Source organism: Aricia agestis, chromosome 4 (assembly GCF_905147365.1).
Source record: "Aricia agestis chromosome 4, ilAriAges1.1, whole genome shotgun sequence".
NCBI lineage: Eukaryota > Metazoa > Arthropoda > Insecta > Lepidoptera > Lycaenidae > Aricia > Aricia agestis.
In genome coordinates this window covers 17,480,688-17,497,890 of record NC_056409.1, presented here as the reverse complement: position 1 = coordinate 17,497,890, position 17,203 = coordinate 17,480,688, and the positions used below count along the sequence as shown (strand labels likewise).

Here is a 17,203-nt window from a genome sequence, read left to right as displayed (position 1 = left end):
AGCAACAAAATCAATGAATCTCATCAAGGTTGAGAATTAAATCATGTTCTAGTCTCTGAAAATGGTAAAAAGTCTTTTTAATATAATGTTTACCTCTTGAAGAAGTAGTAGCAGGTTGTGGTGCGGACGGTTCGCCCTCTCCAGCAGAGGAATGGGCGGCGACCCACGCCTCATAAGTGGCTCCTTCTGATAGAGACCGTAGTTCAGTATAGCCTCCGAGACCGACTAGAGATTCTCCATCCTCTGCCTGAACTGTCGTGGTTTGAGGTGGTCTTTCCCTGAGACAAAAACATAAATCCTAAGACAGACGCCTCATTGGTTCCATACATTGCGTCGTCGAAATGGAATAACGCACTGTATGCCACATCCAGCATCTCCGTCCATCCCATAAAGTTAATATACCTAGGGGAATAGAGTAACAATCTCGAGCTGTCAAACGAAATTGGTTTCCTCTGTGTGTAAAAATATGTGTACGTATACACTTACACAAGCATGATTGCACGTGATTTCTATGAGATGAAATTGTCAACGTGCGGCACGTGCCGACTGGACGTCAAAAAAGAGTGCTGCTGTCATGTATCACACGTCTCTTTTTACCACGCAGTGTTACTGATAGTGACATCTCGCTTGCTCAGGCCTTTGTTTCTCTATTCCTCTAGGTATATTAACTTTATGGTCCGTCCATAGTTTCGTCTAAGCGTCACGTCCGATGACACAACGCATCAATGTAATATATTCAAAAACGTTATGTAAAATAACGGAGCGTCACCGCTGCAGCAAAAAGCGCTTTATAGTTTAAAGGTAGTATCTAACCTGCCAAGTTCTCTATAGAACACGGTGTAGTAAACGATTGGTCCGTTGGGCCGGCTCGGTGGGAGCCAGCTAACAGCTAGTGACGTCACAGATGTCGCAATCACTTTCACCGCAGCCGGAGGGCCAGGAACTATAAAACGCATTACTTTGTTATTGACTTCTTTATGGTATGTTAAAGGGTATAATAATATGTACAGTGAGATTATAATTAATTAAAGGACATCAGTAGTAGGGCACAACAACATGTCAAAGTTTTTCGGATCGTGGAAGATGGCCACAACTTGGCCACAGCAGAAATATTTTTTCGATTGGCAAAAAAAATCTGCCTGCTCATGCCGAACCACTGCAGTTGCAGTTACACTCTAGTAAAAGCCCTACCGTCCTGCTGCGTGGTGCATCGCACAGGCGGCGCGGGGACGCCGTCGCCGGCGGCAGTGTACGCTAGCGCCTGCACGGTGTAGTTGCGGTGCGGCCGCAACGCTAGTAGCAGCGTCTCCACACTCGCCACGCGCTTCACCTCCGCCCCCGCGCCCTCCCCGCCTCCGCCGCCCCCGCGCGCCTCCCACTCCACCCACTCAGGCGCTGTGTAAATATACGATTATTGCAAAGTCAGTGATAACGTTATCAAAGTTGTGAATACTGAAAGACCCCTCCATAGAGCCAGTCCACACGGCGCGTTGCGTCGACGCAGCGCTGCCGTTTGACGCATAGCCGGCCACACGGGCGCTGCGTCATCGCAGCATTATTAGGAAGCAGTCTTAACGTCAACACCCCCTCGGCTCCCGCTTCATCTCGGGGGCTGCTGTCCGTCTTGTCATTATGTGCGTTGCGACGACGCAGCGCGCCGTGTGAATACCTTGGTTATTTGTATGTAAAACAACGCAATGGCAGCGCCGCGTCCACGCAACGCTGACGCAACGCGCCGTGTGGACTGGCTCTTGGGTTGGGCCGGGATTGAACGTTGTGCTTTTATGGACATCTATGATTGACCATGATTTTCAAATCAAATTAACTACTTTTTGAAGCTATCTAGCTATGGCATGCTTATTTGACGTCGATAAATTGGAAATCATAGATTAATCTATAGTCAATACTTTAGTAACCGCTTGTATTGGTTTATCATGTGCCAACGTGGATAGGCCACAGTATTTGTAACGATGTTTTAGTAAATTGCCCAATTTGGCACCCCAAATATTTAAAATTCCAGTTTTCTCTATTTTGATAGAACAGCGCCAATCACTGGAACGCTGCCAATGATAGGAAATAATACGCTTCGCTTAAAAATTCAGTTTATTTTATGGTTTAACTTGAAATGAATCGATCAAAAAATTACTAGATTTCATTCCTCATTAAAAACTAAACAGTCAATTACCGACTGCTTTTATAATATATTATGTGCCTTACACGGCATTGTACCTAAGTTTTAAGTCGTAGACACGTCGCGGTTAAAATAATAATATAGTATATTCTTTGTACGAAATAGTAAGAGGTCACACTACGCGGCAGCAACGCTTAACGCGCGTTAATCGCGACACAAAACGCCCGTTCTATAAAACGTGAAGTGTCGCTTAATGTGGTCTTGACTTTTGACCGCCGACCTGCTTTTAGTGCGTACCACGTTGTCACACGGTAGTGTTAGGGTAGAAAAATATTTAAATACCATAATATGGACCATCAACTAACTGTGATCGGGGCGGTAGAGCAATTTGTAGCCGAGCAGCGCGCCGTGGTGCGCGTGCGCCGGCGGCGGCGACCACTCCACCTTGAGGCTCTGCGGCGACACCGCGCGGCACCGCAGCGAGCGCGGACCCTCCGACGGCACTGACATTATGACGTCATTAATATTGCTTTAAGGAGTTTGGGCCTAGGATTTTGTAAAAACGATTCTTTTTGGGTTGGATTTCTCTTTAAAATATTAAATACTCTATAAAAATGCATTTTAAAGACTCGAGACATAAACATATTTTACAAGAATACAACCTGGATGAAATATCTGTACTCTATAGACTCAGCTGGTATGTCTATAATTCGTTGTTATATAAAATAATAAATTGTTAATTATAATTACCACTCTCAAGTGTGAGCGTGTTGACCGGAGCCGTGGCGGGTCCTGCCCCGGCGCTGTTGAACGCCCGCACGCTCACCGAGTACCTGCGATAACCACACAAATGTAGCTGTAAGAGGGCTGATTGATGAAATGATAATATTCAAAGTATAATGTTTCGGTCCTATGAAAAAGTTAGCCCTGATCCATCTTATGACAATCTGGGTTATTTATTTAGTAATACCTACCATAGCTTTTTTTCATACCATGCTAATAGGCTTAAAGCCCCTTACGAGATAATTAGAATCTAATTAAATATTTTGTTAAATAAAACGGAAGTAAACAAATCACTTAGACACATTATATTGTGCGTCGGCGTTCAGCCGACTTATATATTTAAAGATGATACACGAAAAAACGCAACGTAACATAACATAAAGAGTGGATCAAAAAGTAGTAACTTTGCGTGACATACGAGGAAAACTCTTTAGAATTATTCATAAAACATTAACCCGAGAGGGTTAACACCATCAAATGATCTGAAAAACATTGCGCACGTTGTGAGCAGGGCGGGCCCCATTTTATATTTTTAGGCTATAAAACTAGTCATAATAGTCGCAGCTTTAAGGTGTGACCTTACTTTTTTATACGAAAATAAGGGGGCGAACGAGCAAACGGGTAACCTGATGGAAAGCAACTACCGTCGCCCATGGACACTCTCAACATTAGAAGAAATGCAGGTGCGTTGCCGGCCTAGGCCCTCTGCCAGGTATATATCGGAATCTGATTGACGGCAAAGAAATAAGGGGACGATCTCTTTGCGATACGGTTACGAGATGTGTGGTTTCTCTAACTCACCGGGTATAATGTTCCAGCCCCTCGATAGTATACTTGGCGATGTGTCCGCGCACAGTGGCGAACTCCATGCCGACGTTAGCGCCGCCGGTGAGGGAGCCCTCCGCCGCCGGCCACCACCACACCGTGTAGCCCAGCAGCTCGCCGTTCCATGAGGATGTCGGTGGTGCCTGTGTATATCAAAACTATATCGGTTATCACAAGAGTGGTTGGGCGAGAAGATCGTGTGGTGATCAGGCAACGAGGGCCTTATAAGGCAAAAGTACTATCAGAGAAGTTGATTCCTAGACAGATAGCGGACTTAAGTAATTTGGTCGTGTTAAGTCAGATACATCCGACCGATCACAGCTAACATTGAATTGAAATAAGCCGACTAAATGACGTAGGTCCGTCAACTGCCTATGAATCAATTTCTTCGATGGTAAAAAATATTTTGATTTTTTTGTTCAAAATTGGTACTGCACAATACACGTTTTTAACGCTAAGAAAATGACTATCATCGGTATTTAGTCAACGCATGATACTACTCCTCATTATACTGCCTACTCGTTGATGTTGAATTATTGCTTAGAAGCCTTTTTGCTTAGAAGCCTTTCGAACCGTGGGTATACTTAGACAGAAAAACTGTTAGGTATTCCATGTTGAAGCCGATATGATAAGAATATACTTATTGCAAGCACAGAGACATATTGTACATAAAATTATTTTCGACAGGGTCTAGAAGTTCATAATAAGTATTTAAAAAGTGTGTACCTATGTAGGTTGTAGGTAATTACTAACAAAATACAGGTCTAGTAGGTAACTGATGTAATTTCAGCGTGCGCGATGGCATCCACGAAATTAGGACGATTCAAAGGCGATTTCACGCTGGTTGATGCTCGCGATATTTCAGAATGTCAACGTGACCGCATTTTGCGTATTTCACTGAACTTAGATATTTTTGGAACAAGTAAACATTTAGTAAATTAGACTATCCAATTAAGAAGAAATAATATTACAAATATTTTCACAAAAAAGTTAATATTTTATTAGGAAATTTCGAAGACAACATAGTATAATTAATTACTTCGTTTAGTTCAATTATTGTTATGGTATAATTGGTAGGTATGGTATTGTTATGCTATAATAAATAATACTAGCTATTTGACCGAGCTTAGCTCGGTATTCGATAAAACACGAATAAAATGACATTTTCTAAAAATGATTCCCAGCTAGATCGATTTATCGCCCCCGAAACCCCCTATATACTAAATTTCATGAAAATCGTTGGAGCCGATTTCCAGATTCTAAATATATATATATATATATATATATATATATATATATATATATATATATATATATATATATATATATATATATATATATATATATATATATATATATATATATATATATACAAGAATTGCTCGTTTAAAGATATAATATGAAATAACTTTAATTATTAATTCACCTACTAGAGTACATTTTATCACAAAATGTAACAAAAGGAGTAGGTAGTAAAAGATTAAGTAAATAGTTTCGCAGACTTTTAAGAAATGGAATATAAGACATGTAAAAGCTAATGGTCGGTAGCTATATAAGTATAAGCTCGTTACGTTAAATGATTAGCAATGAACAGAACGCCCGTTTGACTAATAGAAAACGTCGAAGAGATAAAGTGAAATAAACATCAGCTGTAGCGAGCTGTAACTAATTTATTTATGAATATTCCGTGAATAAATTAACTTTCAATATTTATTACAGTACTTGATTATTATAATAGAGAACTTGAGTAAGTAGATATTATGAAAATAAATTTGTAGAGTTAATCAGTAGCTTTACCATGAGTTTAAAGCTATATTATTTATCGATACTCGATACCGACACGTAAATATTTACTATGGCGATTTTAGTTCCGCAAGTAACGTCTAGATTCGCTGTAAAATTTGCCATAAATTTAAACTTATGGTAGAGCTCTGACGATTTATACTTCTGTAGGTCGAGTAATATAAGCCTAGTACAATTTAAAGATAGGTCAGTAAAAATCTTAAGAGGGCGATCGACGCATATTATGATTTATATACCTACTATATTTACCAATAACGGGTCTCCATCTAATTGCATTCTAACAATGATGATAGGTCCGATAACTCTTCTACCAATAGCGTGACCCTGCCACACTCCTCGCCCTACGAAAGATCTGCGCCTTCCCTTCCTATTTTTGCTTAGCGATCTTAAAATTGTATGTACCACCAGAGAAATTTATTCATAGGGAGTTGATAGACTAACGTCATTTGGTCGGATTATGTCAATTCAACGTAATCTGTCGGCTGAATTTGACAAAACGCGACCAAATTACGGAGGTCTGGTATCTGCCTATGAATGAATTTCTCTGATAGTACGTAGCCTATATGAAATGTAGTTTAGATTTACAGATTTCTATTTTATTAATTTCCCTCTCAATTTGTTGTAGTTAACCAATATTTCAATTCTATTAATCACAATAATTGGAACAGTTTTGATGCTGTAATTCTATGTCAATAACTTATAATGATAGTTATTAATTCTGGAATTGGAACGGTGGACGGGATGCACGTATTTACCTCTATTGTTGTAACTTCTATTATATTCTGTTTTCCAATATAAGGAAGACTGTTGCGCGAAGACCGTAACGCCTAAAGTCCTTGAACTACCGTTCCTGTGAATCGTCCCGCGAAAATAATTCTGGGAATAGGCTTATACTGTTTAACATCGTATTCGTGGACCATCTCCCATTAAACGCCTATCGCTCTACAATGTCGTTGCGGCGAAGTAGGTAACAGATCATGCACGTCACACGGCAATTCATTCGATAGAACTTTTCAATCAACCATCACGTTTGATACTCGTAGAACTTGTTCGCCACTCTTTGGCAGTTCGTTTCCAAACAACACATTTGTCTCACCTGCCAAGCAAGCTGCAACACGGCGGGCGAAGGCGCTGAGACCCGCAAAGCGAGCGGCGCGCGCGCAGGCGGCTCGTGCCGGGTGAGTGCGAGCAGCGCGCGAGTGTGCGCCGACGAGAACTGAGCTGATACCGTGCGCGCGCGCACCAGGTACGCTGTGGCCGGTTCCAGCCCGGAGATTGTTGTGCCCTCCGACCTAGTGCAAATAAGAGTGATGATTAGGTGTATACGACTACATAGTAACAACAAATTGAGAGCTAATTTGTTTTTTTATTTTTGGCGATGAGGTCTCGGTGTCGGCGGCGGTGGACGGACGGCGAAAGGGCCTCACAAAGCCCTGCTGACCGGGACCTCTCAAAGACCAGCCGCCCGGGGCCTCGCAATGGGTAAGGCGGCCACTGAAGATAGGTACATATTATTGAACTCTAAACTTACTCGGTATATGAATCAAGCGAGTGCGCGGACACGGACACGTTATGTGTATCAGCGTCCCTCCAGGCTTCGGGGCTGGTGGCGTCGTGTTTCCTGTACTGGACTACGTAGCCCAGCACGGGCGAGTTGCCGTCGTACGGCCGCCGCCACTCCAGACGGATGGTCCGAGATGTGGTGTCTAGCACGCGGAAGTTCGCTGGAGGCTCGGGGGGTTCTAGGGATTAGAATGGGATTAGATTAGAGACTAGGTTCTTTTATATCATCGATTGAAATAGGTGAATAGTATGTTGTGATTTTAAAAGCCTGTCTAATTTTTTTAAGACAGAGCTGACAAGTAGAGATCACAATGAATAGCGTTGGATGCCCCGCAGTTCGACAGACCTTTATATTTATCACCTTAAACCCGGCCGCACATTTTCCGAAATTTCTGATCAGAAAAATTCGGACGCCCGGCGGAACGCACTCTGTTCATAGATTTTGTTGTAGACCCATCATACTAAAAGAATTTCTGACGTGTCAAAATGTATGAGCGGGGCGGGGCGTCCGAATTTTTGTGATCAGAAATTCGGATAATGTGCGGCCGGACTAAAAAGGACATATTATTATCTTATTTTAACTAATATAATATAATATAGTATAGTATAATATAGCTAATATAATATAACTACTATAATATAGACTGACTCTAAAACTAGAGGAAGGTTTATATTTATATATCATAATCATTTGTTTTACAGATTCCCTCAAGATCCTCTAATAAGAGGAAAATGGCTGAAATTAATTGGGCGTGTTGATTGGAATCCCAAGAAGGTTATTAATCGAAAGATTTTGAACGTTTTCTGGGACCATATGTTCCCATTTGAATATCAAGGAGTCACCTCGATTTCTTATGGTTTCCATCACCAGACCACCACTTTTGTGAACATGTTACCTACTCGAAACAATACAATGTACAACAAAAGAAAAATTTTGAAAATCGGTTCATAAACGGCGGAGTAATCGTTGAACATACATAAAAAATATATCCAGAGCCGAACGTCTAGACTAGACTGTTTGGAAGTCGGTTAAAAATAATTGTAATAAAATATTATGATATGATATGTATTTAATTTAAGAATACTAGTATAGAGTGTTGTTTACTTTCAATGTTTACTTTCAATGTAAGGGCTGATTTACCAGATAGATTTTACCTGAGTACTAAATAAGTAACTTTATAATGTGTTATGTGTATATTATTTACCCCTATAAGAACCTCATGTCATAACATATCCGACGATTGAAAAATAATACCAAAAGAAAATGTATATATATTATCAGAACGTCTGTTTGAGTGTTTTCGACAGTGTAAAACACAATACTTCATCCTTCCCTTGTTAAATACGCAGAAAACACCAATTTATTGGGAGTCTCGTTACGTGTGCACCTGACAAACGCTGAAAGTGTACTGACTTAAGCCCCGCCCACAGTGATGACGTCAGGACCTAGTTGAAAATCACAGTGCACAGTTGCTTAGGCCAGCTCCTCTTTGTATGAGCTCCGTGATGAAAGTCCTGATATCCAGCAAGAAAGTATTGACATCCAGTGCCTGAATCTAATGCTGTTCAGTACAAAATACGTTAAGGAGTGTGCGGCGATAGATTGATGATGATGCTTTTTTGAAGATTGTAATATTTTACTTATAAAATAAAGAAAACTGTACAGTGTCCAGCGCTGCAGTAACAAATGGATACTGTACTGAGTATCAGCACATACCTTGCACACCGAGATGCACGAAGTGATCCGACCGTCCGTAGGGGTTGGATGCCTGACAGCGGTACACGCCCGAGTCGCGGCGGTCCGCGCGCTCTATCACCAGCTCGCTGCGCAAACCCTCCGCGCTGCGAGTCTCCGATATGCTCATCCTGGCGAGAGATAGAGAGTTACAGGGAGAAATAAACAGCTGAAATACCTACGTTTTATAATAATTATTGTGACGATTTGAGAACTATACTATACGAAACTATACTCAAGTAGGAATATATCTAGGAATACTGGGATGCTAAGGGTCTATCATTATGGCGAATTGTGAAAAAAATAAAATAAATACTTATGTACATGGCATCCACACTTTAGTTTCACTCATCTAGAAAAGATTTTCTCGTTAACGTTATACAGGGTGCAATTTAACCTTCCTGCCAAATTTGGATATATTAATCCTTGTTAAAAATAAAAATACACGTATTTCTTCTTTTACAATCACTCAGTACTAAAATTTTGAGAAATAGCCTCCGAAAGTTAGCCTACCAAACACCACAAAACATGGACACATGCGCGGCATGGCCCCGGCCCGCTCTTCCATTGACATTCTTGCAGTGACGGACTACTTGATGCCCTAAGCAATCCATGCATGTGGGCCCCCCTATCCGTATCTCGACCGACTCGATCCGTATCCGAATCGGTATTTGAACCTTTACTCTTCTGGTGCCCCCTCAGACGTGATGCCCTAGGCAATTGCTTAATTTGATTAATCCGTCACTGCATTCTTGTTATTATCATAAGTTGCGAATTTTCTCTTCATACTTTGACAGACTTAGGACCGTCAAATATAAAGGACGTAGACCGGTATGTTTAACATAAAATTAATTGGTACACATCAATAGAATGGAAAATTACAACTTTCTAATTACGAAAAATAAGCACTTTAGAAATTCATAATAAATCTAAACCTTGCATTTACGCGTATTTAAAAAATTCAATTAACTTATGTACACAGTACAACTAATTAAAAATCAAAATAACCCACCTCTAAATCTTATCTACTTCCATCTTGTCTACACTTAACATAGTTCAAACTGCAATCCGCCTTGCTCTAAGCAGAATCTAGCGCGTTTTGCACATTGTCTTTAAGACTTTAAAAGTTTGTTAAGCACAACTTTGTCACTTTTAACCTCGTCAGAGGCATGTCTTCGAGGCTGGCTAGGCGTGTGCAGGTGTTGCGAAGAGCGAACTGTCCATAATCCGAGTCTTTGATTATTTCGCGATACAAATTCAGGGTACAGCTGCTGCATTCGAGAATCATCAATCAGCTGTTACGAAGATGAGGAAGGCTTTCTTGCTCGTACAGTCTCAGGGTTCCGCGTAAACTTTTGCCACTCAAAATGTAGCACCTCCACATTTCATAACACTCGATCGTGGTTAGGATACATTGTAACAGACACTAATTAAAGCGCGGGGGCCGTGACAAACAAAACGTGTTAGCTATACAACTACGCGCGTGGCACTAAACGGCAGTGTTGCCAGAGCTGTATGTTCGAAAGTTACTTATTGTCATGCGAAAAGTAACATTTTGAGGGGAAAAGTAACATTTCGTATTACTTATATAATATTTTAAATGCCGGGGGGGTGTATCCACAATGCACGAAAACATACTACTGCTGCTGATAAAGGAGAACTGTCAAAAATTTGTTTTTGTATGATGGCAGCGTTAGTTGCTTTTTTCGCCACGTTCATTCAAAGCATTGTCAGGTGTAACGACAAAACTCAATAAAACTAAGTGTGTTTCGTTTTCGCATTTTTGGTTTCAAACATCTTTTTTTTCAATTACCAAAAGTAACGTAAAAGTAACATCTGTAGTCATGTCACATGAATGTAACATGCAAGGGTCAAAAGTAACGTAAAATGTTACAAAAGTAACATTCTAGCAACGCTGCTAAACGGTCGCTGGCGACCGGCGGGCCTCCCGCCTCCCACCCCGCGCGTCACACCCGCTTTACCCGTACGCATAACCGGTCTTCCGATTGGATATCGCGCGCGATGGAGTAGCGGGACTCGCAATATCGTAATTATTGTGAACTTATGAAGTGACCATTGTGCATCGATTTTTTTTGGGATAAAATATGTTATTGTAATATTGTAAAAAAATTAACACCCTATTTTTTGTGGTTTAATGAACTCACCTAATGATACCTAAGCCCCAAAAAAAATTTGGCAGGTAGGTTTAATTGCACCCTGTATAGATACCTAACTTAAAACGTTTAACATAATATTACGTAGCATAACATCAATTCTTAGTTAAATGGTAAATGGGGATCAAAGAAGACAAAGCGTTGCTTCACTTGAACTTTATATGAGACAATGTTTTGTTAGTGTAGCATACAATGCCTACACGCCGTGTATTCCGAGAAATGGGTAATCTTTTGAGGCGAGGATTGCGGGCTGCCACATATAACTGCGAATTCGTGAGAATTCGTATTGCAATGCCATTTTTAGTATGAGTTTTGTCGCAGATATTTGCAACGCGATGCGAATTCGCAGTTTTGTGTGGGAGCCTTAAGTACAATACTTCGAAATTTTTTTAAAGGTTTCTTTTACATATTTTTGATGTTTATCAAGTACCATATTGAAGTACGTCTAGTCTTAGCACATACCTAATAAGTTCAATTGTAAATTCTTTGCATTACGGGGGATCCTCCTACATACTAAACTACTATATACCAAAAATATTTACTCAGATACTAACTTTGCAATGTTTTTCTTAATCAATGAAAATACACAAGACGAACAAATAAGTACAGCAGGCCAGTTGCTGTATTAATATTTTTATTAAGTAGTAATGGATAAAAATTAAATACCTACTTTTAACTTTCCAATACATTGCGCACAGGACACCGAGTCAATGGCTAACTCTATCTAAAATACCTCTGTCGTCTGTATTTCGAGAGCGGGTAGTGGGGATATAACTCCGACTTTACAAGTTGGTGTGCAGTGAATAAATAATAGTCCAGAACTCCGCCAGACAATCTTGGTCACGTCACCGATACTTTAGCATTCAAGAATCCGTTGAAGAGAACAATCGCTTGCGAATTCTTTTAAATTCCCTTTTCATACTTAGCTAGTTTAAATTTCTTGTCAGGTTTTAAATTTCTTAGGGTTTATTGTCTTGGTAAAATGAGTAAAATGGATAGTAATGCAAATTTAATTTGACATGATTATTTTATCAAATTAAAGATTTCTTATAAGTCACAATATACTTTCTCTAACGGCATAATCGGAAGCATTTTATGATTACTTAACTTAACTTAATGAGACTTTAATAGAAAGTGTGTGCTGTTTCTGTCAACAATTTCATTAAATTACTGGAAACTAGAAAGTAATCATTAAATGTCTCTGAATGCGGCCATAAAAACGTAAGTTGTACCGACAGTTCTTTTTTTTTTGTTTTATGAAATAAGGGGGCAAACGAGCAAACGGGTCACCTGATGGAAAGCAACTTCCATCGCCCATGGACACTCGCAGCATCAGAAGAGCTGCAAGTGGGTAGGGAAGGGAATAGGGTAGGGGTTAGGGGATTGGGCCCCCGGTAAACTCACTCACCCGGCGAAACACAGCGCAAGCGCTGTTTCACGCCGGTTTTCTGTGAGAACGTGGTATTTATCCGGTCGAGCCGGCCCATTCGTGCCGAAGCATGGCTCTCCCACTCTTCATGATAATTTACGCGTGATTTACCTGTACTTTCACACAATATCACGTTATTCACGTGTAACGTCCTGTAACATTTTTAAGAGGACTAGAGATCGCCCAATGGTCGAAATTCGACCTTACTTGCAACGACATCAGGACTGCTACCTATATTTTGTAAAAAATATTAATAAAATATTGACTTCATCATAGTTTTTTTCAATTCTTGTCTCTGGGACTCAGCTGATCTCAGACTGGCCGTTTAAGCATTGTCTAATAGTATCTAAAATTAAATAAAAAAAACAATAATCCATTTTCAATTTGTCAACTTGTTGTCAACAGACTTCAACCAAAAATAAAAGTGTATAATTTGTATGGATAGGCTTGTCACTCAAAAATCTGTCATTTTTCCTAGTAGTAGTGTCGTAGTGTGTGTAACGTTTTATTTGTTAAAAATATATAATTATGATAAAAGCATAATTTAAAATAATATTAGCTCGATGCACTCCTTCATCATATAAACTATAACTGTGCGAAATTTCATGCACCTACGTTTCCCCATTTTTCGTAAAAAGGGTTACAAAGTTTTTCTCTCACGTATATAGTATATAGATACACCAGGGGCTAGAGAAATGAAAAAAAGTACGTGTAATAACTATAGCTGTCTCCCTTACCTCAAGCCTATACCGCAGAACGCGATAGAGACAACTGCAGAAAATCAACGATTCGTTGTCCCCTGATTCCTTCTCCAAAACTTACCCGATTTAAGTATTTTTTTCATTAAAGATTAAAGAAAGGCTTGAGCTATGTTCCTATGTTTTTTTTGTAAAATCTAGCTAAATCTGTTTTCTGGATGTTTGAACACAGCGGAAAATCTGGCCATTTTTTTTTGGGTTTTTGAACGTTCATATCTTATTTAATAATTAAATTATGAAAAAAAGAAAACATAGGGACATTGTATTAGTGGCCGTAGATATTCAGGAAAAAAATTATAACTCTACTAGCATTATCCAGGGAGGAAACAGGGGACAACGTTTGTATAAAAAAAGGGCGGTGTGGACTCCTCTTAAGCTATTGCATAACTTCTATCGCGGGCTTTGAGCACGGTAACCGAATCAAGTAATTCCGTAACGAAGAACGTGTGTACGTGGGAGAGCCATGCTTCGGCACGAATGGGCCGGCTCGACCGGAGAAATACCACGTTCTCACAGAAAACCGGTGTAAAACAGCGCTTGCGCTGTGTTTCGCCGAGTGAGTGAGTTTACCGGAGGCCCAATCCCCTACCCTATTCCCTTCCCTTTCCTTCCCATCCCCGGCAATCCCGTTCCCGGCAACGCACCTGCAGCTCTTCTGATGCTGCGAGTGTCTATGGGCGACGGAAGTTGCTTTCCATCAGGTGACCCGTTTGCTCGTTTTTTTATTTCATTAAAAAAAAAAAACCTAAAAAACACACCCCACTCCGACCGGCAAAGCGGCCAGACTTCGGCACAATGTTTGTGTGCGTGAGATTAGACATATGCGAATTATAATTGCATAAGTTGATAAAACGTGCAAGCAATAGCTTTATCGCGGCAGCGAGCGCGGCGGCAGCCGAGTGCCACACGTATTTTTTGGTATGTCCCGATACCTGTAGTTTCTCACAATTCACGTTCTTTACTTGAAATTAATCTCAATATCGCCTTACCTGTAGTCAGAATTGGGTAGTACACGTCCTGAGTGACTCCACGACATGGACAGCGGCGTGTCCCCTCGCGCGACGCACGCCAGCCGCACCGTGTCACCCAGCTTCGCCGATATGTTCACCGAGGGCGTCTCAAAACGGGCTGGTTCTAAGGTAAACAAAAAAAATGGGAAACTAAATTTTGGAATTACTAAATTTATACTTATTATTCACAACCATACGTTAAGTTCCACGTTAGAACATAGATTAGTCATTAGAGACAGCGAAACCTTTAGCAAGTAATTAATAGGCTTCGGGACTTTGATTCAATCTACGTCAATTCTCTGTTTTGTGCAGTTTTTTGTGACCAACGGGTCACAAAAGACATTTAATTTGCGCCAATAACAACCAGGCCAATATTTATTTTAAAATTTTATTCGTATTAAGAAAAGGTTGACGTTTTCACAATAACGCTTAGGCCGTGTTTTTATTCACCCTATTAAATCGACAACTTTAACATTTCGTTAGTTCACTCTCTTTTTAACGCCATCAAACCATGATGCATAGGTAAGAACTCACCATTAACATGTATATTGAGCGTCTTGGACAAGGCCGGCGCCACTCCGTTCTCAGCGCGACACCTGTACTTCCCCGAGTGCTCCGCGCGTGCTGACTCTATGCGCAGGGAACCGTTGTTCAGCACAACCGGGTCTGACACCCCGCCCAGCGACGTCTCTGTGCTGCCTTGTTGATAGAAAAAAAAAGTAAAAATAAGTAAACAGGTTAAAATAAACTAAATTATACAGAGTTTTGACCAAACAGAAAGATAATAAATATGTAAGTTCTGAAGTAGTAAGTACGAGTAGTTGAAATCCATCATGATCCTTTTCCCTTTCAATTGGACAAGTTTATCACAATTCGTATGGATATACAATAGAACTACTATTCCTTTTAGAGCAACATCACGCAAAATAATACATTACATACCATAAAACTTATTTTTCTAGGCATCTCATACAACCCTATTTAGAAAGAAGAGACAAATGGTTCCATCCGTAACTCACGCTTACTTTAAGTTATACAAATCGGCCAAGTGCGAGTCGGACTCGCGCACAAAGGGTTCCGTACTGTTAAAGAGCAAACATAGACCAAAAATTGTGTTTTTTTATGGGAGCCCCACTTAATTTTTATTTTATTTTAATATTATTCTTAAATATTGAGAGAGCAATAACTGACACTGTAATGTTTTTTTTTAGAAATTTTGTATGTTTTTGCTGAAATAAAGAATTTTTATTTATTTATTTTTATAGACATATAGTTAAGGCCTTTGTGAAAATATCAAGTGCCTACCTGTTACCATTATTGATATAGAGCAAAAAAGGCCAAAAAAATCAAGTTTATTGTAGGTATGGTTGATTGCAAAGCAAAATAAAATTAATATTTAAAGGGGGCTCCCCTTTAAATATTAATTTTATTTTGTTTATAGTATTTGTTGTTATAGCGGCAACAGATATAAGTACCTACACAATCTGTATTAATTCGGAACTCTAGCTTTAGCGGTTCTTGAGATACAGCCTGGAGACAGACAGACATCGTCGTGAATCGTGAAGTCTCATGAATAGGGTCCCGTTTTCACCCTTTGGGTACGGAACCCTAAAAACCAAAATATACAACGTGTCTGTCGAAAGAAAGCCTCTAGAGAATCATATTTTATTATTGAGCGAAATATTCAAAACACAGCCGCCAGTGCCACTGACGTGACCCATTACAGAATGGCGGGCCGACACGGGCCGATGTGGCGATGTGACAGGAATGATGTTTCCATTTGCGCGTTTACATACGAATATATTCTTTATGATTTTCTTCGTAGTAGGTATGTTGCCGAACTTTAACGTGTAGGACTGTTGTAGTTTACAGTTTTAGTTTTTAGGGTTCCGTACCGAAAGGGTAAAAACGGGACCCTATTACAAAGACTTCGATGTCTGTCCGTCTATCCGTCTGTTCGTCTGTATATCATCAGGGTGTATCTCAAGAACCGCTATAGCTAGACTTCTGAAATTTTCACAGATTGTGTATAATTATATCTGTTGCCGCCACGTTGCCGCTATAACAACAAATACTAAAAATAAAATAAAGTTAATATTTAAGGGGGGCTTCCATATAAGTTACTTTTACTCTATACTGGTACGGAACTTGGCCCATTATTAAAATAAAATAATTTATGTAATGTTCACATAGTATTCCTACATTCCTATAAGATTTTTGCTGTTGTGTGCTCATTTCTTAGCTATGATACAAAACTCTTTGTCGTTTTTTTATGAAATAAGGGGGCAAACGAGCAAACGGGTCACCTGATGGAAAGCAACTTCCGTCGCTCAGGGACACTCGCAGCATTAGAAGGGCTGCAGGTGCGTTGCCGGCCTTTTAAGAAGGAATAGAGTAATAGGGGAGGGTAGGGATGGGAAGGAAAGGGGATAGGGGAGGGTAGGGAAGGGAATAGGGTAGGGGATTGGGCCTCCGGTAAACTCACTCACTCGGCGAAATACAGCGCAAGCGCTGTTTCACGCCGGTTTTCTGTGAGAACGTGGTATTTCTCCGGTCAAGCCGGCCCATTCGTGCCGAAGCATGGCTCTCCCACGTTTGTCTATAAGACTCTTGATCCACCAGTTTCAAAACTTTGCAAGCGTTTTCATTTTAATTCGATGCTCCGAAATATTTAAACGCCAAAAATTGTATTCTACAGATTTAATTGTCGTTAAAAACCACAAGATAACATTTAAATCGATTGATCGATCGATCGTACTCTTACTCAAGTCTCAACTTTGCTGTAGGTACTAACTTACTTTTTCACTTATATTTTTAACAATTGAGAATAACGAGATATTTTCAACACTGAAACAGTTTGTAATGAATGTTGTAACAGCTTGAAATTCGTTATGTCCATCAGTCATGGGAAAAATAAACTAAAGTCTTGGCGCAGTCATTAGTTCGTTACGTCCTCAAAAACTAAAATTAGGCCAAGGTAGAGTTACATTGA

The 17,203-nt window shown here is 40.0% G+C and overlaps 1 protein-coding gene across 1 annotated transcript in view; it reads right to left on the bottom strand.

The window, feature by feature from the left end:
• LOC121726475 (Down syndrome cell adhesion molecule-like protein Dscam2) overlaps positions 1-17,203 on the bottom strand; it is a 49,550-nt gene that overhangs the window by 9,753 nt on the left and 22,594 nt on the right. The window contains exons 11-21 of the mRNA XM_042113864.1: positions 14,746-14,910; positions 14,191-14,335; positions 8,823-8,971; positions 7,074-7,284; positions 6,639-6,834; positions 3,716-3,882; positions 2,882-2,964; positions 2,497-2,634; positions 1,192-1,395; positions 814-943; positions 94-278 (exon numbers count right to left, since the gene is read on the bottom strand). Of these exons, the coding sequence (XP_041969798.1) occupies positions 94-278; positions 814-943; positions 1,192-1,395; positions 2,497-2,634; positions 2,882-2,964; positions 3,716-3,882; positions 6,639-6,834; positions 7,074-7,284; positions 8,823-8,971; positions 14,191-14,335; positions 14,746-14,910 (1,773 nt within the window). The remainder of the gene's footprint in view (positions 1-93; positions 279-813; positions 944-1,191; positions 1,396-2,496; positions 2,635-2,881; positions 2,965-3,715; positions 3,883-6,638; positions 6,835-7,073; positions 7,285-8,822; positions 8,972-14,190; positions 14,336-14,745; positions 14,911-17,203) is intronic.